The sequence below is a fragment of the Pelecanus crispus genome, chromosome 4 (genome assembly GCF_030463565.1).
Source record: "Pelecanus crispus isolate bPelCri1 chromosome 4, bPelCri1.pri, whole genome shotgun sequence".
Taxonomy (NCBI): domain Eukaryota; kingdom Metazoa; phylum Chordata; class Aves; order Pelecaniformes; family Pelecanidae; genus Pelecanus; species Pelecanus crispus.
Window position 1 is genome coordinate 57,193,004 of NC_134646.1, and position 27,569 is coordinate 57,220,572.

Sequence of the window (27,569 nt, forward strand, 5' to 3'; positions counted from 1 at the left end):
TTTCCGCCCCGGCGGCCAGGACCCGCCCCGCCGAGCGGCACCGGGCTCGCCCCCTCGCCGCGCCGCAAGGGGGCGCCCACCGGCCCCGCCGCAGCGGCGGCAGCAGCGGCGGAGGAAGATGGCGGCGGCCGCCTCCGAGCAGGTCTGTCCCCGCCGAGACGCAGGCGCGGGGAGGCGGCGGGGCCGTCCCCGCCGGGGCGAGGGGAGAGCGAGGCCCGCCCCGCCGCCCGCGGGGCCGCGGCGAGCCGCCGCTCCGGCCGAGGGGCGCTGCTTGTGGAGGGGGCGCTCGGGCGGGGGCGCCATTTTCGCGGCGGTGGCCGAGGCCGGTTTGGTGCCGGAGCCCCCCCGGGGGCGTGCGGGGCCGCGGCGGGCCGCCCCGCTCCCCCGGGCTCCCCACCGCCTGCGCCAGCCGGGGAGGGGAGAAGCGGCGCTCGGCCGGCGTTCCCGGCCGGTGCCCGGCGCTGTCCGGGAGGGACGGCCTTTGCCGGGCGGGGGCCGCCGCCTCAGCGGGGGAGAGGCGGCCGCAGCCCGCGGTCGGGGCGGGACGCGTTACAGCCCGGCCTTGCGCCGCCCAGCCCGCAGACGCAGAATCTCTGGCAAAGAAAACCGCCTTCTGTTTTCGAAATAAAAGTGTTCTGGCGTTTCTGCAGGGGAATGTCGCTGCCTTGCGTCAATAGGCGCTTGCCGCTAATCGGTGACGCGGGAAGCAGCTGGTCGGCGCTGCTGGTATTTATAGGACTGCGCCGTCAGTCGCCGTGTTAGGCCGGCCCGAGCGTGGTAGCCCAGCGGCAGTGTATAAATAAGACTGAAGCTCAGATTCGGGCTCCGCATCCGAGGTCTCGCAGGGGAGTGAAAGCTAAATTTGTCTGCAGGGGTGTCACTGTCACCCAGCCGAGGGGAAAGGACAGCGGGCCGAGGGCTCGTCTTGCGGGAGCTCCTGCCCCTCCACGGGGCTTTTAATCAGAGCGAGCCTGTGTCGGTGCCTGTGCGCCGGTGGCAGCAGTGGGTAGGAAGCCCCAGATTCCGGAGGGGTCCGGTGCCAGCCTCGTCTCGGGTGCTGGAGGAAGCACTGCCTACTTCCGAATGGATGCTCCAGCGCTTGTTCCAGCAATCACCATTTCAGCCGTGTTCTCCCAGTCCTGGTGCTGTCTTCTGTTGTGCTGCCTTATCAGGTGAAAAAACTACATCGGAGTTTTATCTTAGCGTCACGTCCTTTCGAGAGCACACTATCCTCAGGACAAGATACCGACTGTCCCGTTGTACAAGATAGTTCTGTTTCCTTTTCCCCAGAGCACAGACCTGTTCTCTCCGTTTCCCTGCCTAGCCAGTTCTGAGTTTGTGCACAGACCTCTTCTCTCCATTTCCCTGCCTAGCCAGTTCTGAGTTTGTGCAGGGTTAGAGTGGCTTCCAGAACATCATCAAGGAAGCCTCCGTGAACTGGTTCAGGTCAAGCACCTTCCTCAACACCATTTCCTTGTTCTTTGGCAACAGAAGAAAACAAGACATTTTTACCCATTACATCAGTATAGACACGTACAAGTGCAGTAAGCTTAAGGTGCAGCTTCAGGATTCATTTCAGATGAACAGACTTAATCCCGTCAAAAAGATCAAGCCCCTTCTTTGAAGAACTGAACCCTGAAATAGCAACCTGTTCCATTCAAGGAACAAAGTTACAAAAATACGTCAAAGGTTTATTTTCTCTATTAATATCTACAAGAGTTTCCTCTACCTGTTAATTTGTTACATTGATGGGATATCCCTTGCAATCTAGTAACTTCAAATGATACAGGTAAAGCTAGGCTGGCCAGGTTCCCCATGCCAGGTTTGAAGCCTCACAGTATTTTTCTTAATGCTGCATGCAAGCAATAGAAATTGAATGCAAACCCTTTGCTATCAAACTAACCTAAAAACTCTATCCACCACACTCCTTTTCGATAGACTCATTGAGAGTCTATCCCGCATTAGCATGGAGGGAACTAAAATCTTGTGTACTGGTAAATGACCTGCAAGGTTATGTCCTGTATCATCCCCAAGAGGTAAAAACTTGATAAAGTTCTTTACAGCTGGTTTTTTTTTACTGCAACAATGTCATTAATAATTCCTATCTGCCATGATAAAAATGAGATATAAAAACATATATTGCCTGAAAATATCTGGATTTTAATTTCAGTCATTGCATTAGCAGAAATTACGCTGGTTGTATATGTGTATTCTAAGTACAGAGTGCCAGACTGAAATATATATTGAACATAATATCTAATATATTCCACTAGTCAATTCAAATTTATATTTTTTGCATACATACATGTTTTGTCATTTTGGTGGATTTACATGCCTTATAACAGCTAATCCATGCTTTGTATTGTAGCAAAGTTCTAATGGCCCGGTGAAGAAGTCTATGCGAGAGAAGGCTGTGGAACGCAGGAACATTAATAAGGAGCACAACAGTAACTTTAAAGCGGGATACATTCCAATTGATGAAGACCGGCTCCATAAGACAGGGTTACGTGGCAGGAAAGGCAACTTGGCCATTTGTGTGATTGTTCTTCTTTTTATTTTGGCTGTCATCAATCTGATTGTGAGTATAATACTTAGGCTGTAAGCAACATTTGGACGTATTTCATTTTGATGGTTTATTAGAGAAATAAAACTTATTCCAGTATGGCTGAGAAGGAGTTAAAATGTAGTGGAGGAGATTTCTCGCTTTTTTCTCCTTTTTTTTTTTTTGTTCTTTTGTACTCTGAGCAAGATTAGATGGAAGAATCTTATAAGTTCAGTCATGATTATTTCAGTTATCATGGTCCCAGCAAGGAACCTAGCGCTAATAATTATTTCAAATAAAACATCTAGTTAATACAGTACTTGGTTGTGGGAAGATTCAAACGATCAAAGTAATCTTTGAAAATGTGTGTTTTTCTTTCAGATTACGCTAGTTATCTGGGCAGTGATTCGAATCGGTCCCAATGGTTGTGACAGTATGGAGTTCCATGAGAGTGGCTTGTTGCGGTTTAAGCAAGTTTCTGACATGGGAGTTATACATCCGTTGTATAAAAGCACTGTAGGAGGCAGACGTAATGAAGATTTGGTGATCACTGGAAATAATCAGCCTGTAAGTTACACCGTGAATTGAAAGTTTGTGAGCAACGCTGTGGAATTACACTCACATTATTAATAAACACTGTATTTGAAACATCATTAACTTCATGACTTTGTTTCTGAAGATTGTATTTCAGCAAGGAACAACCAAGCTTAGTGTGGAAAAAGACAAAACTTCTATTACCAGTGATATTGGCATGGAGTTTGTTGACCCACGGACACAAAATACCTTGTTCAGCACAGACTATGAAACTCATGAGTTTCATCTGCCAAATGGAGTTAAAATCTTGAATGTACAAAAGGCCTCTACAGAGAGGGTATGTCTCTTCTAACTACCTCTTGCTTCTTGTAAAAGCTCATTACAGAATCACCTTAGTTTAGAATAAGGAAAAAAGTTTACTAATTCGATCTTTGAAGCATATTTAGAAATTTGACTAAATGTAGCTAAAAATGCAGCTCTGAAAATGTAAATCACCCTAAAAATTAGAACAGAAATGAAAATTGACATCATTAAATGAGTGTAGTATCAGGAATACCATGCCAACTAGGCCTGTGTGTCTTTTTATTAAGCATTTATCCATTTGTGCATGGATAACTGTTTCAGAAATAAAATTTCTCTGAAAAACTTCTCTGTTTTTACTAAGATCTTACAAAAATAATTACCAGATCTTCATGTATCATTTTCCTTCTATTGGAGGTAAATGTTAATACAATCAGAATTTCAGAAGTCTGAGTAAAAGCATAGAGAACAATCACAGCGTTATAGGAGTTGTGTCAGTTCATGGCTTCTAGGTTAAACAAGTTCTTAGTTTGGTTTCTATGTTAAATATGCTTTATTTATCAGAAAACTAAAAAACCTAAATGTCAGTATGTGTACATTTAAAATGTTGACCGTAATGTCATACTAAAACTTGTTTCTTGCATATCATCACTCATAATAAAGGGTTTACAGATAGAGTGCATAGTTCTTTTGTAGAACATTAGTAGAGTAGTATCAGTGGTTTTATAGAGGGTTGAGTGTGCCTTAGGAAGCACTGAGAAATCATGTTAAGGACTCTTCATGTGTCCTCTGCAAGGCTAACAATTAGATGTTCCAGAAAAAAAAAACCCAAACCTATAAATACGTAGAAGGAACAGATTAAATGAAAACAGAGGAGTAAGTTTGCATAATCAGTCCTAACAGGAAGCCTATATTTGCTACGAGTGTTAACAGTGTATCCCGTAAAATTGTCGTACAAATCATTATTTTTATCACAAAAATGAACTATTTTACTTACCTTCCAAAATGAAGTAACCCTTGTTTTTTAAATGTGAATGTGGAAAATAACAAATGGACAGAAGCTTCGTAGGCATAATGGCAGAAGGGCAACAAGTACATTGAAATTTTTTCTTAAATTGTGTGGCAATATTTTTAAGGTAATTAAAGTTACTCAGACAAATCCAAGTGACACATTTTCGTTGATCTGTATTAGACTTTTTTTGTTTATGTTCTTAGATTACCAGCAATGCAACCAGTGATCTAAACATAAAGGTCGATGGCCGTGCTATTGTCCGTGGAAATGAAGGTGTTTTCATCACAGGCAAGACCATTGAGTTTCGAATGGGGGGTAACATGGAACTTAAAGCAGTAAGTATTTCAAATCAGCATTTTTTGAACAGCTTAGTTTCAAATTCAGGCTGATAATAAACTGATGTAGCTTTATGTGGTTTCACATTTTATATAAAGTAGTCATGCATAAAAGGTTAGTTGCAGTCAGTGTATTTAGTAGGATTTTAAAAGGTGGTTTATTACTTTGCTGTTCATTAGTTGTTCGATAGTTTTCAGGTAACAATGATTTACTACTGTTAAGACGCTAAAAACCCACAATGCAGTTAAAGCTAAGCTATCGGCCTCTGCACTGAAACAAATACCAAAGGGAATTCATCTTCTCTTCTGGAGGCTTTACTGGGGTCAGCAACCTTTGACAGAGGAGCAGAGTGTACAGTTACGAGCACTACCTTCTGTGCTGCCGCAGTAAGACACGCCAGCATTCATTTAAGATTTTTGGAGTTTGTTAAGATTGCAGGGCATATGGAATGATGGAAACGGTTAAAGGAAGGTAAAAAAATAGAGATATATGCACTTTTATTTCATGTGTGAATGAATTTCATGTATGAATTCAAACACTGATTCCTATTTCACGTCCATATTTTTAGACTTACTGCATTTGCTAATAGGTCCGTAAAGTGAAAAGCCACACTACTGCTGTCTTCCTCAATATCGATCTACCACTGGAATAGCAAAGTACATTGCTGACTATAATTGAGAAATTCATGGGCATTATTCCTAAATTTAATTAAAAAATGAAACCTTGTCATATGTACTTTTTTTATTCTGTTGATTTCTACAACCATCCTAAAGATGTCATTTATTCATTAAACCAGCTTGCCCTTTTCAAAAACCAACCTGCCTTGTTTAAATCAGAAGTTGTACTTTTTTTTCTCCCTCTTAATAGGAAAACAGCATCATTCTGAATGGAACTGTGATGGTCAGCCCATCGCGACTGCCAAGTTCTTCTTACGGGGAACAATTTAATAATGGCAACTGGCTGCGTTTCAAGCTCTGCATGTGTGCGGATGGGACTCTGTTCAAGGTTCAGGTGACAGGTTATAACATGGGTTGTCAGACTTCTGTCAATCCGTGCGGAGCCACGCACTAAAACACAAACCACTACCAGCAGAGTTCTCTTTTGTGTTTACATATATTTGTATGAAGTAATTGCATGCCTTCCAGGATTTTTGTTTTTACAGCAGTTTATACTAACATTTATTACATAATATTTTTAAGGAAAGGGCGTTACATTCAGCAGTATTATGTCATCATCCTGTTAGCCGTAATAGCAGCACTGATTTAGTCAGCTTTCAGTCTACATGCATACTGAAGTACCTTCCTGAATTGGGATCAGTAGAATATATTTAAAGAACATGATCCTAGCAACAATCCTGACTGCCTTCAGTTGCCTTTAGAAGAGGTTTTTGTCCTACATCCCAAGACCTTGAGGGCTGCTGAGAACACAGCTGTGATCTGAAGTACTTCAACAGGAATGTCGATTTGTTGTTGGAAGCGCATTTGCCTAGGATGGCTGAAGTGGCAGAATTTTGTCCTCTCTTCATTTCTTGCCAAAGGCTGATAGAATGATTTCCCCCAAAATTGCGTGGTTTACCATATGTGTACTAAGAGACGGGTAATGACAGATTCAGTTTAAAATACTGCATTATTTCTGCCATATATTCTCATGTAGTTAAAAAAAACCACACTAGCGTAAATAATATTTGCAAAGCAGTATTGAGTTTGGAAATGTAACTTCAGTTTTGAAAGAGTCTTGCAATTATTGAAGTGTTGCTTGAGCTCCCTTTCTATCTGTGCAGTTTAGGCATTCTACAGTTGCTTAATTTATGTAAAGTATTTATAAAACATGTTTATATTAGAAGTGTGTTTTTAAAGATGTACTTATAACTTGCTTACTACCCAAAAAAAAGTGTTTTCCTGGGTGCTTTAATGTGAATGGTGTATGAATCCATTATTCAACAGGTAATAATCTAAAGCATGACTGTTGCAGCAGTGTCTGAGATCAGATCTCTTTTTTGTCATAAATGTCAGTACTGATGCATTTCTGAGAGACTCAGAATTAAATTCTAAAGTTAAACTGCTGGTCTATAATTCTAAATGTGATGGTATTGGATCCTATGACAGCAGAGTAAATATGTGTGTATCTGAATTTGTCAGCAGTGAAACTGTGTCTGTGGTGAAGTGGGGCCTTAGAAACTATTATACCCTTGTAACTGCTTTTGCAGAGGTAAGGTGTTCTGTATTAAAAATAGACCAGCTCATTATAAGATTCCTCCTTTCCCTGCCCCATGTATTTCTTCAGTTTAAAATAGTTCTGTTCTGCAGTAGCATCAAGTAACCTTAATAATGGAGGCCACAAAGGTGACTTTGCAAGTACCTTTTTGACAAGTTTGTCTAGATAAGCACACACTTCTCTTCCTAAAAGTTGTGCAAATGTTACACGTTAACTTCAGAATTGGTCATTTGTTAAAGGAAGATAAACTATCTACCCTTGTTTTATAGCTCTCAGAGTACATAGAACTTCCACAAAATACGAATCAGCTCCTGCTGCAACAAGAACTTCCTACCTAAGGTCCCCACTGCTGTATTTACTACCAGTCAGTAAGTCCTCATGCAGGGTGTGTATGGGTGGAAGTGATTTCTAGAGGGGGATTGTTAGGTCAGGTATTACGCCACACGGGAGGTCAGAGGGGTCACGTTTCCCTCGTTACTCAAAGGCAGAGCCAGACTTCGAGGCTCTCTAGTTGTTGGGATTTTGGGGGGCAGACAGCAGTGGAGCTGTTCTAACAAAAACGGAATAAACAGGATAAAAAGTAGCAAAAGCCATTGAATTGCTCACATTAAAGATTATGGGCAAGTACTAACATTTTGCATTCTACCTTCATGAACTTCATAGTTTTACTAGAGTTAATATTTATTAACCACTTCAACACACATTTTGTTGAAAACATGCACACATCTTTGCTGCTAAGTAGTGCCTCAATTAACATGTTACAATTAAGAGGAGGAATTAAACTGTAACATTTTTAGAATTTTCACTCTCATGCTAATGGAAGTTTGTCACTTTATTTTTATATACATAAATACACACACACACACACAAAAAAATATAAGCAGCAGTATCCCCAAAGCTGAAATAGATCTTGAAAATGACGAATACTGCCTCAGTCAAGTAGATTAGACATGAAGAGCATATTAAAGCTCTTCTCTGGTTAATACTGACATGCCTACGCGCTAGTACTGGACTCTTGTAATTATTAAGAGTTCTTTTTAAAATACTGTATGCAACATAGCTGAAAGATTTGTCACAAAGGTACTCTTAAATCATGGTCTGGAGAATTTGTTTTGAGGTGTGGCTTTTTCATCAGAACGTAGCAAAACTGATCATACAAATACCAAATGAAATAAATTCTCAATTTGTTAGCCACTATTTTTGTATTGTTAATACATTTTGTTGCCTTCACTACACAGTTTGAGAAATGTTGGCACCACACATGCCTTGTGTTGTGCATTTATTTGTTGTTTTATCTTCTAACTGCCTAAGGTACATTTTTCTGTATGTATTTAAAACATTGTGTGGCACATTATTTATTTCAATCCCACAGATGCGCTTAAGATTCTGTGCATTTTTAAAGTACATTCTACATGCCTCTGTGTAAAATACTGTACTGGGTACATTGAAACAACTTACATGTTCTCAGCATATGTAAAGCTGGTGGTTGTTTCAATAGGTGAAAGACAATTGAATTTCTAATCTTCCGTTTTGAAATGAAACAATAAATTCTAAGATGCAGCTGTGGCTCAGAAGTGTTATTTGTATAAGAATATAGTTTTTCATTAAAAATACATTGTTGCGTTATTGAAAGGGAAACTAGCATTTTATTAACTAAGTATGAAAATCATTCCACAACTATTCGTCATGGATTGTATCTGGTAGACTTTGCTCAGTGGTAATTGTGTACAATACCTGAAGCAGAGTTCAAAAGTCCCCACTGTTGTTAGTTCACGAGTTCCTGAGAAGCTGTGTTTCTCGACCGAAGGGCCGGAAAAGAACAAAAAGGTTCGTATTGTCTTTTGGGAGAGGTGGAGGGAGGGGGAAAGTTACCAGTTTATGAATGTTCTTTTTGAAACATGCCTAAGAGTCCAAAACTGTATGTTTAAGGCAAAACATTGGCAACGTTTGGCTATTTGGTGTTGATTTTTTTTTAACGTCAAAGTATTTCCGTTTTCTATTTAACTCCTGTTATGCTGCACTTACCATAATTTTACGTTTTACATATAGATACTATGGATAACCTTCACTTGAGTGTCATAGCTGTGGTCCTTTACTTTAATCTTCCTGGATCAGTGGGAACCAAGTCACAGCGGATTCTTCTTGATACACGTCACCGTTCAGACTGCCGGTGGGATGGGGAGTTCTCACTGAATTGTTCTTTTACCGGAATATCTGCTATTCCAGAAGATGTATCACAAACAGCAACAACAGCTGATTTTAGTGGCAATAATATTAAAACTTTTGACGGAAGAAACGAAGAATGGATGCTAAAACACCTGAATCTTAGCAACAACCTGATTTCTGAACTCTCCTTAGCTACTTTTAGAAATCTACCCGTTTTAGAAACTCTGAACCTCAATGATAACGCCATCCACACCCTCACGCTGGACATACCTACACCTGCGCATGGCTCTAAAAAGTATGGAAAATGCTGTCGTCTCCTGCCTGCTTTGAAAGTACTGTCAGTTGAAAGAAATAATCTTAATACAGTTCCAAGAGGTAAGCATTTCAAAATCTTTAAGGACCTCGCTCCCAAGGGGTCAGTTGGTTTGGGATATGATTCGGTACATCTTGCTGAATTCAGAATGCGACAATCTCGTTTAGTGATGCTCGAGGTGAGGGCAAGTTCCACCTGCATGCAAATACAGAGCCTGAAGCAAACGGGTTGTTTCGGATTAGGTTGGCTTTTTTATACAGTCTTTGCAATCGTAATGCCTTAATGTCAGTCAAATATAACCAAACTGAGAGTAGCTCTGAGAGCCCAAGCAGTATTTTTCCTTGTTGTATAGAAAGGGAAGTAGGGATCTTTGGAAAAACACCAGCCTCCACAACCCACTCATGACCCTTAACATCAAGGAAATTATGGATAATGAATTTCATACTACTATTCAGAAGAAAGTCAGTACTCTTTTAAATAAAACTTGCTCCAACTTCAGTATTTCACCAAGACAGAAAAATACATTTTGTTCAGTCAAAACAATGTTGCTGTATGCCACCTGACACCCAACCAAAGTGGCACCACCTAGTAACAAGAGAGGGCTGTAAGGTTTCGATAGACTTTTAGGAAGTGTTTGCTAGTCACTGAACTATGCTAGGCATTGTAGCCTTTATGACAGCCTCTATCCTCGTAAACAGATGCTTCACGTTGTCCCAACAGTGTTTAAATGAAGCAGAAGCAGCAGTATGAGCAACACTATCCTATATATTGTTTGCTGAATTTAACTGAACTCCAATAACATCATCAGATTCCTTAGCTCCAGATTTTGAAAATACTGGGGGGAGCAAACCAAAAACCCACTTATCTCACAAAGTCAGACAAAGGAAATAATTTTGCACCTACGCAGGGTCCTCAAAGTTCTATTTTTGTCCTTTTTGATGCTAAATAATTCTCTGGCATGCAGGAAACCATTTTGCTTAATTGTTTTGTAGTATCTGTAAGGTTCCCATATAGACAGTATAGAAAAGCTTACATTATAAAATACATTGATGCAGATTTGATTTTTTTGATAGATAAATATAACTACACATTGTAGGATGCCTCAGTATGTCAAACAGATCAACCCTTTTCTATAAGAGACTCAATTTTTAGCCGTTAGCGGTCAGATTGCTGTGCATCGTACCACCACACTTCAAGTTATACTTAAATCCCAGGTTAATTTAAATACATGCTCAGAACTTTATTTGCCTTCTCCAAAATACTTCACTAACATTCTTGGTTTTAAGCTCTGGTAAGAAAACACAACCTGAAGTTCTAAAGCAGAGGGGTTTGGCCACAGCGAAACCCTCCTCGCAACCGCGATCCCCGGTGTTAGGCTGTTGCCATACCAGCGTAAATTTTTGGCACAAATTTAGCTTCATGGAAGCATCCGAACTACAATTCTTCGTGCAGGTGCAAGGAAGAATTTATGAACTGCCAGAAGTTCTGAATGCCTTTCCTATCAATCAGCTACCTCTAGTTTTACAGCAGGAATGAATCATTCTCTCTGCTTTTCACAATAAACCCAAAGATCAATTACTCAGCAAACAGAACAGCAAACTGGAATATAAGAGATTTCCAATAAACCAGATGACACAAAGGGCAGAATTTTTAAGGAGAACTAGGAGCTTCTCAACAATGCTTTGTAATCAAAAATCACTTTGAGTGCCACTTTCGAGGTGTTACAAACTGTGGTGATGCTGAGTGTTCAAGTGCCTGCCTTCCCACTGGAACTTGCAGGCTGAAGCTTTGGGGGCTGCCTGCACAGCACCTAGGAAAAATGAGGTATCATCTCCAGCATTCAAAAGGGCTACTTGTGCAAGGCAGATGCTGTTGTAACTAGGATATGCTGAAGAACATACTGTCATGCTTGCTAATTCACAGGCAGACAGGCATAAGCAACAACATGTTTTTGTTTTCCATCAGGTTTACATCCTATGAACATGGTTCAAATAATTCCACATATGAAAAACTCCCATGAACTTGTGGATGGCAATCAATAGGAGATATTGTATCACCTTTTGCATCTCCATCTTTTATTTACAATTAATATATTTGGATTTTATAAACTGAGTATATTCCACCCTTTTCACACTCCTCCTTTCCTACCTCCAGCTCTCCAGAGAAGTGTGCTCAAAGTACAGAGATCGCAGTCAGAATAATTTTGATAGCACAAAGGAATGTTACTGCTTTTATGGAGACATGAATTTTTAAAACATGCATTGATTGTGAATGTATTAACGTGCCTGCTGTTGATGCTACATGACTTTTAGAATGGCACAACCACTGAATAGGAAAGGCATAATAACTCAAAGCCTGCAGCCACTTGTTGTAGTAGATAGGAATGGAAGGAATTTTGTTGCAAAGAATTTTAAAAAGCCACTTGACGCAAGCGGGAAAACAAGAACATGAAATGTAAAATAGTTTTGTTCTTCCTAGGACTAGGCCTGCTGCAATCTTTACAAACTGTCCGTTTGTCATCCAATGGCATACGACAGATTGGTATGAATGATTTTCAAAACTGTTCACAGCTGAAGGACATCGACTTGCAAAACAACAAGATAACTAAAATTCATCCAGACGCCTTCAGGGATCTCAACAAATTACAGGTTGTAAAGCAGTACTACAACTGTTTCAATGTTTTGTGTTAATCACCATTAAAGATATTAATTATCAACTACTCAGCATGATTATATTGGTCTTTGATTATTATATTAGTATACAATTATAAAAACTAAAGCAAATGGTGAAAATAATCATTATTTTTATAAAATATAGATTTGCTTTTCATATGTAGAAACACACACACAGAGTTGTAAATAGACAAAATATAACCATAAATTCACCATTTTTCTATGCCACAAAGCAATTTATAACTGCCTTAAACAGACACGCGTCCTTTACTACCCCATATCTTCCATGGCAAGAGCCCTGCGGCTTCCCATTCGCACAGAGGTAGTCTACAACGGGACAATTCTAAGTATACCACAATTTAAGTTTTTCATTTAAATTAAAAAGCTTAGAACAATATTCTTGACATCCTAACCAGATGCATTTTCCAGTAACTGCAGAAGTGCTTGTATACTAAATAAATGTTATTGTTGATATTGCAATTAGGATTCCATTGTAAGGCTTATCAAACGAATTCTGAATTATTTCCAAACAGGTCGTGGATCTCCGTGAAAATGCTCTGACAACCCCTTTACCACAGATATTAATCAGTATGAACTTCTTTCAGCTTGAAGTGGGTTTGTCAAATAACGCCTGGATCTTTAACTGCAGACTAAATGCTTTCAAACATTTATTTAATTTTCTTTTTGACTCCACGAAGAAAAAATGGAGTATTTCATACAAGAAATCTGCCAACAACTCACAGAAACCTCTGCTGTATCTTTCAAGTTTCCATTTAAACTGCAGCAACAGCGTTTTGCTCAAGAGGGCTGTAATCCCAGCAGGGAAGACATTGGTGCTAAACTGTGACGTGGACAACACAAGAGGTATGTAAACCAGGGACGGTCTCCATATGCTGCTAAAATCCAAATGCATGCAGAACGATCAAAGAAATCTGGTTTTAAAAGCAGATTTCTGAAGATACTGTTTAAAAATAACTGAACAACAACTTAAATGTGCAAATTATTTCATTAGAAAGTAGGATACTGGTTAGAATGTTTGAAAGTCATGTTTCTTAAAAAGACTCTTCATCTCCTTCCTTACATTAAACTAATAAGCGATGCCAAATTACACACAAATACATTTCAATAAGTAGTACATTGCAAATTTATCAGTTAATTTTGGAATGCAAACAAAGGACTAAATAGTGGGGTGGCACTTCCAGGGCACATAGAAAACTGAGGACATAATAGTGTTTCCAGTATTCGGTTATAACAAAATGAAATCAAAGTTTATTTGCAAGGGAAAGGATTTATATTTCTTCTAAAAAAGTATAGCTACCGTAGCACAGTTTGCTTAGGAAATGAATTCAGCATTTACAATTAATACAGAGCACTTCAAGTCCAAGTGACAAAATCTACAGAACTAAGACTTCCCACGCAGAAGGAAAACTAAGACCAAACTTAGAGTAGAAGGTGTATTTGTCATGTGCCATAAGGCAAAATGGTTTAACTCTAATGGACTAATAGCGCTGCGAGGTGGTAAGGCTTTCCCTTTGGAACACTTTATCCCCAAATGAAAATATGTAGGGTCTATCAGAAATGCCACCTGATTTGTCTATTAACAAGGAAAGTCATGGAAACTCTGGTCATGGGATTAAATTCAACACACTGGATTGCACCAGAACTCAGCTGGGAACACGAGCAGATCCAAAGGCAAAGGTATACATACGACCTTGAAACATATTCCAAAAGCCAACAACCAGCCATGGCCTCCACTAGGCTTAAGTTTGGAACAATTGCTCGGTAGATACAAATATCCTTGGTTTTCAAACCTTTTTGCTGCAGCCAAAGCAGTAACTACAGGAAAATCACAGTGGTTGAAACATCAACAGTTAACTAGTGAAGTTTTATCTCATAACTGCATGTGGTGGCAATGGCAACGCTGGAGAACGGCTGGCTATACACATGGTCTTCCACGAGGGAGATCAGCAGGTGTTTCTAGTATGACCCAGAACATACCTAGATAATTTCAGTGACCTCCTCCCTCAGCCACACCATTTTTCTTGCAAAGTCTGCTATTAAGACCCCATACATACTGTGTTTTAAATGTGGGGGGAAATATATGATGGTTTAACAGATACTTGGTACCATGTAAAATTACTACAGATAGATAAAAAGAAAACTGATTTTATAATAAGTAGTTAAAACTGTCAAGGATAGATCAGAGTATGTTCTTATAGAAATAACTTGACCCTGCAAACCAAGTATCCTATACTTTTAAGAAAGATTTAGTTTGTATTTTTTTTTATTTCAGGTAATGGAGTCTCTTGGTGGACACCTAAAGGCAGAATTTCAAAAGATAACAGTCTTCCTCATATGACACTGGATAAAATGAATAACTTAGTGATACACAATGCTGAGAAAACTGCTGGAGGGTTATATTTGTGTATTTTTAATACAACAAAGAAGAAATATCTCATCTACAACATACAGGTGAAAGAAAGGGTATCAACATCTCTGGTTAGAAAAGCCCGGGACACTAACACTGTTTTTAGACAAGGAAGAACAGAGCAGGACCTTACATTAGCTGTCTGCCTCTCGGTGCTCATTACGTTTGTTTGTGCTTTTTGTCTGGGTGCTTTTGCTAGACCCTACCTTGTGAGCCTGTGGAGACTCATGTGCAAGAACAAAAATTCAGGTTCAGAACATACTTATTCTAATCAAGCTTTTTCAGATGAAACCTTGAGCAGAGAGTGCTCTGCAAGCAAACCAACAAATACGCAGCATAATTTGTTCATTTGTGATGAGAATTCTTCAAGAAACACATGCGTTTTTCCTACAGAAACTTCTACTTCACATGAAAATGTCATTGGTAGCAGTGTACATGCACCAAATACTGAAGAAGAGTACCAGAAACAAAGCAATAATGAGATTAATGTGAAGAAAACAACAGTGTTTTCAGGCATCAAAACTAGTATCGGCAATGATAGAAACGTAAGTGTTGATGATAATGGACTATTTTCAGTAGGGACAGATTACAATAACAGCAATGAAGTAAAGCCAAGAAAATTAATGAGTAGTAACATTTCATTACGGAAACATTCAAAATACACAAATAAAGACTCAGAGAAGAGCAGGTTCCCTCCCGTAGCCAGGAGATCGAATGCTGACTCTTACTCAAATCACACTGACTCTTCGGATTCGGATTTATCCTTCACGGGAGAAACTGGCTTTCCGTTTTCCACAATACAAACACATACAGTTGAACAAGATTCTAGGAACAGCAAGGTAAGCAACAACTCTGGTCTGCTGCAGTCTGAAATCGCGAAGGCTACACCAGATTCTCCCGAAAGAAAAGATATCATTTCACATAATGAACCCATGAGCACTACAAAATTTCTGCCTGGAAGGCAAAGCTGCGATGAACAACTTGGTCTAAACAGCAACATAAATACAACCAGTGATGTGGGAGATTTTATTTTACCCAGTAGCTGCAAGAGAGATACAAATATTGAGAATTTAAGTGCCTACCAAGCAATAGAAAACTCTCCTCTTACAGAGTATGACTGTAAAACGGAGTGTACAAATAAAAAAGATGCTTCAGCAGATATATGTGTTGATAGTTCTTCAGATGAAGGGACTCCATTCACAATGAGTGACTGTAGTTCTTTAGCAGACTTTGAACTGGAACAACCCGATGTCAGTGACAACCTGCCAGTCTGTCAGTCGTCACTAGAGGAAGCCGATAAGAACAGCGGAACTGAGAAGTTCGCAACGCTGCCAGAGTCTCCAAACATTGCTGCTGAACTTCAGCATATTGGGAAAAATGAAGATGAGAACAATGCGTATTTTGACCCCACTATTAACTATGGATCAGGTACCATCACGCCTGAAACAGCATCACCTTACGCTGATAAATTTGGTGACCATGCAAGCATGACAGATTCAGACACAGTTAGTTCTTCAAGTCAAGAAGTTCCTGATACGTTTGATTATTTTCCTAATGCAGAGTCAACAGCACAAAACTCTATTTCTGATTCTCTCCACAATCAAAGTACAGATTTTGGCTATACGTTACTTTCATTAAAACATTCTCCCACGTATGACACAGATGCAGAAAATACTCCTGAAGAGGCTGAACTGCAGCTGTATCGGTTTCCCATCGAACCACAGCATTCCCTCAGCTTCAGTCCCACTGAACAAAAAGAAAATGCACCAGATGGAAGTGCAGACGAGCACATAGGTAGCAACTCCTCCGAGAAGAATCATGGTGAAGGGGACACTGCCTTAAGAAGAAACATGAGTACATCTGAGGACAATGATTTTATTTTTGCTCCCATTGATATTGATTTGAATGAAATTATTAGAACATCGCTACCGCATTCCAGCAGCGAATCATCTCTTCAATCTCTGCCTGAACACACAGCTGAAAAACATTTTACAGTTATTACAGAGAAAGACAACTTGCTACCACAGGGGACGCAGCTGAACACAACTAAGGCTTGTGCAGATAAAATGCAAAGAGGTTTTAATGAGAAAGACTGTGATGAATACACAGAATTACAGGATACCATCAACTGTAGCCTCCCCGAAGAAACACAGTCTTGCAATCTTACGGCAGATTTGCTGCATCTTCACTCCTCTGGGAAAACACCATCAGTCTTCAACACAGAGGATCATTTCCAACTGGATCAGAGTGACAAGGATGCATATTCCTTCTCAGTCCCACAAGACTTCTTCAGTGAAAGCACACGATACAGTTTATGTTCATTCCCACAAAAGACTACAGGAAATAAAATTTCCGAAAGCACTGATTCCAGCAAGGCGGAAGAGGACACTACTTTGGCAGGACTGGAGAACAATCCTACAACAGTTGTTGACCTCCAAAATTCAAGTGAAAACTTCAGTCAAAAGAGTCAGACCAATTTAGGAAAGGGCCAGGTTTTTGTTAAGAAGAAAAGAGCGTTTGATGGATTTGTTAATGTTTTGCAAAGCAGGAGAACAAACTTCAATAGTTGAGACACAAAAGTGTAATACTAAGCTCCCAGTGTTTATGTCATATAGTAGGTGCAAAAATGATTGTGTCTTAAAATGAAGTGTGTAGCTTTTAATAACTGTTAAATACCATGGGTTGGTTTTGGTTTGGGTGTCATCAGCTTTTGTTGAGTAATAATAATAATATATATTTAATTTCTTATTATTGTTGGTGCTAAGATATGTTTCCCTTAGAATTTGCCTCTGATATGCACTGGTTTGTTTCTCTTTGTCTAAAATAAATGTAATGCTGAAATTATCATTACATTATTACTATTACTGTGTTATCATGTGGAACTCACCCTATACAGTGAAATAGTACATATTACCCTCTTCTGCTTTTTGAACCAAATTTGTGGATTAAGCATCTGAATTCCCACAGTTTTGCAAAGATAGGTAAAGTCCAAGCAGTATTCAATTACATTTTCAAAATTACTTTTTACCTTGGCAAGACAGAGTAATGAAACCCTTCTTTCTCAAAGAAACAGAAGAGAATTCAAACCTTGCAGAGAAATCAGTTATGGAGATCTATGGAGATCACCTGTAGTTTGCAGATGTAATGACATGGGCAGGGTAATTTAAAAAAAGACATCCTACTATTACTAAGCCATAATTCCCTATAAAAAAGGATCCTATACCCACTTCAGAATTTTACGGAGAGGGCCAAATCAAGAGCAGCTCAAAACTGCCGTATTAGAATACCAATAGCTTGATATACAGTAACTTTTTCTAAGCCAAAAGATAGCAAATGTAAGACAAAATTTTCTCTGAATATGGCCCAAGGCCCTCTTAACATACACAGTATCATTGATGTAGTCCTTGAAGGGGAATGTCCTCACGAAGGGCAACAGGACCAGGTTCCCAGAAAATGCAGAAGGCTGGCCAGCAACTCCAGGAAAACTCTGTTATGAAGACAAAATTAATTCACTAAAAACTCCAAACAGAAGGAACGCACTTCAGTTCCATCAGATGAGGAGCAAGTCCAATGGCACAGTACATCTTTGAAACTATCTTTAAAGAGTAAGCTAGGAAAGAACAAAGAGATGCTGACAGAAGCTAATAATTATTGTTAGCGTCACGTACTTGGAACTAAAAAACAGAAAGTATTGCAAAAAACTTAAGAGGCATAAAAGCAATTGAAGGAGACCAGTACTCATATTATTTGATCTTTTGAAAATTATTTTCTTTAGTGCCTTGAGTTCCTTTTAAATAATTGTTTTACACATCCAGCATCACAATTATCAGTTATATATTTACTGAGCCAAGTCACCTATGCTTAGATCTCCTATTGGTTTGTTTTGGGTTTTTTTTCTGGCTGATTTTCTCAAAATCTCTAACATAACTCAGAACAGATTATATGGCAGTTTCAGGGAGGTGTTGCATGGATTAGATTTAGGTCACCACAGTATCTGCAAATAACTGCACTCAATAACATCTGTAATTCAATTCTAAGCAATGAATCTGCTGTCATTCATGCAGATCTTCTTGCTTTCCAATTAGTTCTTGGAAGATTTCTGTTTTGCTCCAGTACTCAGTGATATCTAAACGGATAACTAAGAAATTTTTTTAAGAGCAGATACTGGCTTCATTCCTTCAGTAGGAGTCTGCTCAGGAACCAAGGATGAAATAATTTTCTGAAGAAATCGATAATTGTCATTAAATTATTCATGAGTTTAAGGGTCTGATTTTGTTTTCTGTTTTCCAAACACAGGAAAAAATTTTACACATTTAACTGTCCAGAATTGTTCACACAGTCTGAGTTAGACAAGTAGTAAATGACAAAACACTCAAATCTGCAAAAATCACAGCATTCCCAGAAATGTTAAAAATACAGTAACTTTACAATAAAGTGTTTCCCAATACAACTCCTTCCTCAATTGTGTGTCTATAAATGTTATACCCTGTTCTACTGCAATTTTTCTCTCCTAATCCCCACAGTCTCAATACTCATGTAATGCCTTGGCTTCTACTGAATTTAAGGCTGCTGCTCTCAGAGAACAGTGTGTGAGATAAAAACCAGTTGTGTTTTTAGAGGCTGTCTAGAAGGAAAGAACTGTGTAATTTGAGTGTGATTCCTCATAGAACAGCTACGTAGCTACTAGAAGCACAAAACAGAACAGCATTTCCTCACCACCAGCGCTTTTCTTCGCACCCATAACAGCTTTCAGTAAAGCTCATTATACACAGAAGTTACTTGTGGTCAAAGCAACTTTAAAAATGGAATACATAAAAAAGTGCAGACTTGCTCTGTATGGTGCATATGAGTCTTTGTGGAGTAATTGCTGGAGGTGACTTGGACAATAGACTTAGATTTACAATTTCAAGAAAGGCACAGCATTTGAAGAAGCAACGTGGGTGGTATGCAGCTGGAATTGATCCCACAGGAAGTTCCCTAAGCCTGTAATCTTGGATGTTGCAACCCAGGGGAGCCTGGTGTGCTGATTCGAAGAGGAACTGCCCAGGGGGTGGAGTGGTGTGGAGACATCACGGCCAAGCCCTGTGATAAGGGAACTTGGAGGGGCACCATGGCACTGATAAGCTGCATAAGTGATACCCGGAGGCAACAAACTAGCATGAGGTTGACAAAATGCTGTCCTTTAGTAACCTTTACTCATTATAATGCCATTATAATACCAAAACACACCTCCATCCCAAAACCTACCCACCTCCAAGGTGAGACCGCTCCTCACTGAGCCTGCGCTCTGAGTTTTTCTGAGCCTATACCTTTAAAACGAAGTGAGAAAACTTTACACCAATTGTAACAAAGTATGTATGACTAGAGTCCCTCAAGCTCCACCTGAAAGGTAAAAAATAACATAAATTAGCCTAAAGAGAGAGGGGATGTTAGGGAAGATACCATCGTGTACTACCTCTGACCTCTGGGATCAGCTGACGGGCTGAGCCTCTCTTCCCCCCCATGGGGACGCCTTTGGGTAAGAATCTAACACTTGGTTATACCAAGCACCTCCCTGGGAAACTTAGAAACCTCTATAGAGTCACTTTTATGTCTTTTGATGCATCTGTAATGTCCAAAGCTTTGGTATTTGCATGTGCCTTGCAGTCAGTGAATTTATCACCGGTAATCCAAAGAACCTGTGTGTCTGTTGCTTTAGTAAATTGCTTTGATTTATTGGTCTAGCCGTGATAGTGGTCATTGAACGCGACCAGATGCTTTAAGTGTGGCCATGATAGTTCATGCAGCACGACTAGACGAAAGGTGCCTATGTTATTTGTGAATCCGTAATAGTGATAGTTCAGTGCACTGAACGCGACCGGACTTACAACGATAAATTGGGTACCTTCCAAAGCCTCTCTTGACGCAACAGTCTTCAAACACTGTGTTGACAGACCTCTCCAAGGTCTGTCACCTTTTGGCTGTACCAGCTGCTAACAAGAAATCTAACTACATAAGCAAGCCAATTTCATGGATCAAAAGGACACTTGAGTGGCTCTATTGATGTCTCATACACAGCAATGTTTTGTCATTTGCTTCTGCTACAGTTCAGCAGGCTTTCAAAATATATATTGGAAAATTATTTTCTCATCTTTTTTCTGACAATGGGAATGCTGCAGTGGCGATGCAGGCAGCGAGACAGTCTCACAAGACAGTACTTGTGAGAAGCTGCGAATTTTCTAAGCCTCCCTTTATGCCATAAAATTACAGAAAAAGGTTATCTGCTGTTCTCATCAGAAAAAATAAATTTGTTCCTTCATCAAGGGATTTTTAACATGTGACAGAGTATTTCATTCTACTGTCAGAATATTGTTGTTCTGTCTCAAACTTACCTTCAGATTCCTGCCTAATCTTGCACCTTTCCATTGCTACTGATCACTCCAGACACTCTTATTATCGCTTGTTCATTCAAACCCAAACACTCAGCTGCTTCTCCTTCATTTTAGTTCCTCACTTCATTAGCAATTGCTCTTAAATCCAAAACGTTTTATATTTTCTGTGGCTTCCAAGCAGTACTCTTCATACTCTACTCCTCTCTATCCATCTTATTTCTCCGTGCCCTTCCATATACAATAGCTACAAAGTCCCCCATCCACTGACTCCCTCTCAGAGTTTATCCACTCACTATTCATTATATTTCAGAGGATATCAATCCACTATACCTTGTTCACATTGAAAACTTCACAAGTTTAGCTGGTTTGGTCACTCAGAATTTTCTAGAACACCTATACTAGAACAAAACCAGTTGCAGTTATAGGGGTATAAGTGTACGTTATACAGACACATTTTTTTTCTTCTGTATAGAAGTTACAGTTGCAGAGAGGTGTAACTGCAACTCCTCCAGGGATGTTGAAACTTCTTTAGCTTCATCAGTAACTTCAGGTAGCAAAACTCATGTTCAGGGAAGACTTACATTACTATCACAGTTGACAGTGGGTAAACAGACCAAGCCACAGAATAGGCTCGATAAAAAAGGTGGCTGAGCATATGCTGTATGAATTCATAAATGAAGCACGAGGAGGCAGCCAAGAGGATGTTGGTAATAGTCTGAGCACACCCTTCTTGCAGGGCAACAGCATGCTGAGCTCCGGGGTTGACAGGACATAATATCCCTCATGCAATGAATCAGTATATGAAAAAAGTACCAAAGTCTTAAGGGTAGATTGAGAACTTCAGATACAGTAATCAAAATGAAGCAAAGCTCTCATTTTCAAACACGTATTTATGATACTTTGATAATTATCAAGTTGTTTGCTGTAGGTACAAGGCTTTTCAATCTTTCCAGAGTACACCGATAACTGGGCTGGAAAATAACCCTTGAATACAAAGAAATGACACTCACATTTAACCTACATATGATTAACATCAGAAACTATTTGGATAGCAATATTAAAGTTTTCGTGCTACAGAAGACTGTGACTCACCCCCTCTGATAAATACAAGCAGCAGACTACATTCTAAGAATTGGGGAAGGCAATCCCAGCCTTCTTCACCAATGTGAACACAATGAAGAACTGCTTCTCTAGAATGGGGTCTACTTTACAATATTCTAATTGTAACGTAAATACATTCAACTTTAAATAATAGTCAAGAGCCTTAGGACTGGTACCTCAAATAGTGCAAAATATAAAAAAAAATTCTTGTGAAATCTTTTACATGTGTTCTTTATTCTCTTTGCCAGCTTTTAAGTCTGTTTCCTATTCAAAAACAGATTTGTAACTCTGCAAGCAATACAAAGTAGTAACATTAACTAATGGCTCCCTTAAAAATGAAATTTGTGAATGTATTATGGACATTTAGGCTGCAATTTTCATGTCTTATTGCTAGCAGCTTTTCTACTGCTCTGCTTAGATACTATCACTTTTGCTTTAAAAAGATCAACGCAACAGCTCATTACAAGACAAATAATTGAAAAACTCTTCTAAAAAGTAAGAAAAACACAAGTGTTTAAGGTCACGAACAGACCCTTAGATCAAAATATCACATTTAAATATTACTAGACTGGTCTTCTCTTCCAGCATTACATTTGAGTAACTTAAGAGAATTTTCTTTAGTGTATGCTTTTAGAAATCACAGAATCACAGAAAGACTGAGGTTGGAAGTGACGTCTGGAGGTCATCTGGTCCAACCCTCCTGCTCAAGCAGGGCCACCTAGAGCCAGTTGCCCAGGACCATGTCCAGATGGCTTTTAAATATCTCCAAGGATGGAGACTCCACAACCTACCTGGGCAACCTGTGCCAGTGCTTGGTCACCCTCACAGTCAAAAAGTGTTTCCTGATGTTCAGACACAACCTCCTGTTTCAGTTTGTGCCCACTGCCTCTGGTCCTGTCACTGGGCACTGCTGAAGAGTGTCTGGCTCTATCTTCTTTACACCCTCCCTTCAGATATTTATATACATTCATAAGATTCCCCCCCCCCCCAGCATCTTCTCTTCTATAGGCTAAACAGTCCCAGCTCTCTCAGCCTTTCCTATAGGCGAGACGCTCCAGTGCCTTCATCATCTTCATGGCCCTTTGCTGGACTCTCTCCAATATGTCAGGTGTCTCTGGTACTGGGGAGCCCAGAAGAGGACACAGTACTCCAGGTGTAGTCTTACCAGGGCTGAGCAGAGGGGAAGGATCATCTCCCTCAACCTGCTGGCAATACTTTGTCTCACGCAGACCAGGGTACCATTAGCCTTCTTTGTGGCAAGGGCATGTTGCTGTCTCGTGTTCGACTTGGTGTCCACCAGGAACCTCAGTTCCTTTTCTGCCAAGCTGCTTTCCAGCTGGGTGGCCCCCAGCATGTATTTGTGCATGGGGTGGTTCCTTTCCAGGTGCAGGACTTTGCTGCACTTCTCCTGGTTGAGGTTCATGACACTCCTGTCAGCCCATTTCTCCAGCCTCTTGAGGTCCCTCTGGATGGCAGCATGACCCTCTGGCACAGCAGCCACTCCTCCCAGTTTGTTGTCATCAGCAAACTTGCTGAGGGTATGCTCTGCTCCATCATCCAGATCATTATTGAAGATGTTGAACAGGACTGGACCCAGCATTGACCCTGGGGTACACCGCTAGCCACTTGTCTCCAACTAGACTTTGCATTGCTGACCACCACCCTCTGGGCCCTGCCATTCAGCCACTTTTCAGTCTACCTCACTGTCTGCTCATCCAGCCCATACATCAACAGCTTTTCTATGAGGACCTCACGGGCCGAAAGCCTGTGTCGAGATGAGCGGGTAATGATCATGCTTCTTGTAAAATTTTGTCTTAAGAAACATTCCTGCTCAAATTGATTCTTTTTGCTGAAAACTTTTGTATTACAATGCTGTTTCACATCCACACACTCCATTTGAAACATATCTTTTTCAGTTTTAAAGACTGATTGGCCTTACTATTAGGAATAAGAATGATAAGATAGCACATACAAGTTCTCTGCTACTAAATGATAAAGGTTGCCAGCTGACATGATGCACGTTCAAGTATGAACCACAGAAAAATCTGAAGTCAGTTACTGAAACCAACACAAATACTGTTTATTTGTGGGATGCCATTTTACATCAACACCAGCAAAAGACCTAAAAATCAACCAGATGAACTCATGTTAGGTGGCATAACAGTATTTTTGTCAGGTCGTGAGTCACAGGAGTTTAGCACACCTTATTTATATAGTATCCAAATCAACTAAGACATAAAGCATTCACAGTTACAGGTTAACTGCTGTTCCTGCAACAGCAGTGTCAGTAGGTACTAGTTTGTGACAACACATGTACACATACACACACACACAGAGGGGGGGGAAAATTTAAAAAATAAAAACCAAACAAAAAAAAAAAATCAAGCCAAGTTTTGGTCTCAACTACAGACAACAAACTATTTAGTTGGTGGATGGATTCTATACACTTTTACAGCAATATGAAAGGACAAAATATAAGGCCTAGAAAGAGGTATTTTAGCAGTTATAATTAAAACCAGGGCACAAGCTAACATTTAAAGCTGTCTATATGAATTTCAGGAGTATTAAACAATTTGTTAGGCTTGTGACCAAGGGTCAACAGAAATCTGGGAAAACCTTAACAAAACTGAAGTCCATTTCTTGCCCTCCAGAAAAGTAACCTGGGAACCTTAACCAAGTAGCAATAAGCTGTAACTAATTTTGATTGTGTGACCATATTTGTGTGGAAATAAAATGCATGTATTTGTGCTAAAATGGGAGAAGCCTCTAGTCCTCTACAGATGTTAGAAAAGGCTACACAAAGGTAACCCAAATATTTATTGTAGCTTAAAGACAACCTTAAACGGGTTTTAACTGAAAACTCAAGTACATAAAGGATTCCAATAAATTCCATCCTCTTCAGCTTGCTTTCCTTGAAAAAGATAAAAATTGAAAAAACAACAGTAACACAGAATTATATTTTAAATATTATTATTTTGCTGTAGAATGAAATTTAATTTGTGGATCAGTTACTAATATTCATAGAATCATTTAGGTTGGAAAAGACCTTTAAGACCATTGAGTGCAGAGAGCTCCAAATATTTGTCATCTATCAACTCAGAATGTCCACTCCTATAGTCTCCGGATGCCGTTTTCCTTTCGCTAACTGGCTTTCCACTTCACATCTCCCAAATACAAAGCATGAATTGCACATAGATCATCAAGTTTCTGCTATAAGGACAGTAATAGTACACCAGAAAGATCAGTATAAGACCCGTGACACTTCTGCCAGAATGACCTCTCAGTGTCTTGTCCAAGAAGTCAGCATATTCTGTATATTACTTTTCAAAAGGGAAAGAAAAAAACCCAACCCTACATCAACTATATGATGGCCTAACAAACAAAAAAAACAAACACCAAACTTGCACTAAATACAAGGTAAACTGAGCAGTTTAGTTAAGTTTCCACAATTATTTAAAAATCAGAGGGAATTTCTCCAAAATACAAAAGCTGGCAATGTTAGGATCCTCTACTTATCAGCATATATAGCAGAAACAGAAGGATGAATAGCACAGGGAAGCTTATCAAGCCATACAGGTCCATTTTAGTCCATTTGTTCTCTATAAATGTCAGTAAAGCTGTCTACTAGCTGTAATTGAATTTGTGGTTTATTTTATAAAGATGAATGTTTATAAACCAGCTGAAGACTACAGATTCATCCAGCTTGCAAGCAGAAGAAAAAAAAAATTTGAAGCATCTATCCAATTCATTTCCAAACACATTCTTCCTTTCCATCAATCCTGATTTCTTTTACCCAAAGAAAAAACAAAGAGTTTGTTTACTTACACAGTGTGAGTACTTTCTGAGGTTTCTTTTCCTCTGTGTTCTTTGCTTTTAATTAAATTTTGTATTCTGCTAAACGTTAGCAAAACTTGGAAAAAGAGCACCTGGTTGAGCTGAACAGATTTCTGTTGACCCTGTTATATGAAAGTTATATCTATAACAGTAATAGATTAAAAGTGTCTTTGGCTCTTGCTTCCATTAGCGGAAGCCAAATTATTTGTGACATACAAAACCTTTTATGCAAACCTTGTATTTGTTGCAGGATTCATGCCAATTTGTGCTGAACAGTTTTCTAGAGTCGTAACTAGCTCAACATTTAAGAACAATTACAGTATTTCACTTAAAATCTTAGCAACCACAATTTAGCCTAATGGTAAAAGTTATATTGCTTCTAAGTTCATTCTTTTAAGAACTAAACCAGCAGCTCCACTGATATTTCCTTACGGTTATACTATGGTAATATACACATTTACATCAGAAGTCTTAATAAAACGTGTGTGTTTTAGTAAGAGCCTTATTGTAAACATTAAATACCACACTCCACTGAATTAATTTCTTGTGCAAACTGGCATCAAACATGGAATTAAGGTTATGCGTATTAATACATGAGAAAGCAATGATTATGTATGTTTTACCACTACTAACTTTAAAGAGCGCTATTCAGTGTCATGGAAATTCAAACATGACTATTTCACAGGGAAAGGTAGTATTTTCTTCTTAGCATCATGAAATTCTAGGTTTTGTATATGCATTCATATTGTATATTTATGTATATACAAATATACACAAACACACACAAACAATTTTTGTCTTTGGCAGCTGAGTTTGACAAACAAAACCCAACAACAACAAACAGATTTGAACACAATTGACCACCTGTAGCACCACAATTACAACCTCCTGGTCCAGGGCAGCAAACTAATGTGCTTTTGCTAAACTAGGCTTAATCCTGAAAGTAGTCAACTTAATGACAGTTGCTCCTGACTTCAGTGATGGCAGAATAGGACCTTCAATACAGCTGAAAATTTCACATTCAACCTAAAATGCTTTCCCCCTCTTCCCCTGGATTGCATTCTAGAGAAGTATCAAAACTGCCAATGCCTTGTAAAAATATTTCTACAGAAAAGTAATGTTATTCTTCTTCCCAAAATGTCCGCTGGCCCTTTTTTGTTAAATGCTCCCTGAATCAATATGGAGCATTTTAATAAACTCTTAGGGATCAAAGTTTAATAGCACCGGATACTTCAAGGACCTATTTATAAAAATCAATGCTAAAATTACTTAATGAAGAAGGGTAAGGCAAAGACAACATGACAAAATTACAGAACTTAAACATCACTCCGTTTTCCCCAAAATAATCACTAGAACTGCCCTATACAGATAAAGAAATGAGTGAAACAGGCAGTGGTCCCTACTAAAAAGTACTGTCATTTAATGCTGGTGTTTAACATGTCCATTGCCTGCAATGGACATTCTGCTAGGAAATTCCAATTCCCAGCATGAAAGAAAAAGTAATGTTTTGGCTATTCGATATCATATTTTTAATTACTTAGAAACACAAAGTTAGAGACCCTGGGAAGGCCTAATGTTACAAACAAACAAAACACCCCCCCCCCTCCCCCCCCCCAAATCTGTATCATCTGTGTGCTAGGGGTGAGCAGACTTTATTCCCCAAACCACTAATTTTAGCTAGAACTTTCACTAGATTGCAACATAGACCAAACACTCTTGGTACACCAAAAATTAAAAGGAGTATGC

At 39.4% G+C, this 27,569-nt stretch overlaps 2 protein-coding genes across 4 annotated transcripts; both read left to right on the top strand.

Annotated features, from left to right (window-relative positions):
- Window positions 1-112: 112 nt before the first annotated feature.
- SGCB (sarcoglycan beta) lies at window positions 113-8,498 on the top strand. 3 transcript variants are annotated; one of them, XM_075709449.1, is made up of 6 exons: window positions 113-142; window positions 2,369-2,578; window positions 2,924-3,109; window positions 3,222-3,413; window positions 4,592-4,723; window positions 5,592-8,498. In XM_075709449.1, exons 1-6 carry the CDS (start codon window positions 119-121, stop codon window positions 5,793-5,795), a joined length of 948 nt encoding a protein of 315 aa, XP_075565564.1. In that variant the 5' UTR covers window positions 113-118; the 3' UTR covers window positions 5,796-8,498. The 3 variants fall into 3 exon arrangements, with proteins under 3 accessions (XP_075565564.1, XP_075565565.1, XP_075565566.1); XM_075709450.1 differs by lacking the exon at window positions 5,592-8,498 and adding an exon at window positions 4,915-4,974; XM_075709451.1 differs by lacking the exon at window positions 2,369-2,578 and having other exon boundaries at window positions 119-142.
- Window positions 8,499-8,992: 494 nt separating this feature from the next.
- LRRC66 (leucine rich repeat containing 66) lies at window positions 8,993-17,259 on the top strand. Its single transcript, XM_075709349.1, has 4 exons — window positions 8,993-9,479; window positions 11,896-12,065; window positions 12,623-12,953; window positions 14,383-17,259. Exons 1-4 carry the CDS (start codon window positions 8,993-8,995, stop codon window positions 17,085-17,087), a joined length of 3,693 nt encoding a protein of 1,230 aa, XP_075565464.1. The 3' UTR covers window positions 17,088-17,259.
- The last annotated feature ends 10,310 nt before the right edge of the window (window positions 17,260-27,569 follow it).

Coding starts and splice junctions, on each gene's coding strand:
- SGCB (XM_075709449.1), top strand. CDS start 119: ATGGCGGCGGCCGCCTCCGAGCAG. Junction 2,579..2,923: donor TGGCTGTCATCAATCTGATT/GTGAGTATAATA, acceptor TTTTTCTTTCAG/ATTACGCTAGTTATCTGGGC. Junction 3,110..3,221: donor TCACTGGAAATAATCAGCCT/GTAAGTTACACC, acceptor TTGTTTCTGAAG/ATTGTATTTCAGCAAGGAAC.
- LRRC66 (XM_075709349.1), top strand. CDS start 8,993: ATGGATAACCTTCACTTGAGTGTCATAGCTGTGGTCCTTTACTTTAAT. Junction 12,066..12,622: donor GGGATCTCAACAAATTACAG/GTTGTAAAGCAG, acceptor ATTTCCAAACAG/GTCGTGGATCTCCGTGAAAA. Junction 12,954..14,382: donor TGACGTGGACAACACAAGAG/GTATGTAAACCA, acceptor TTTTTATTTCAG/GTAATGGAGTCTCTTGGTGG.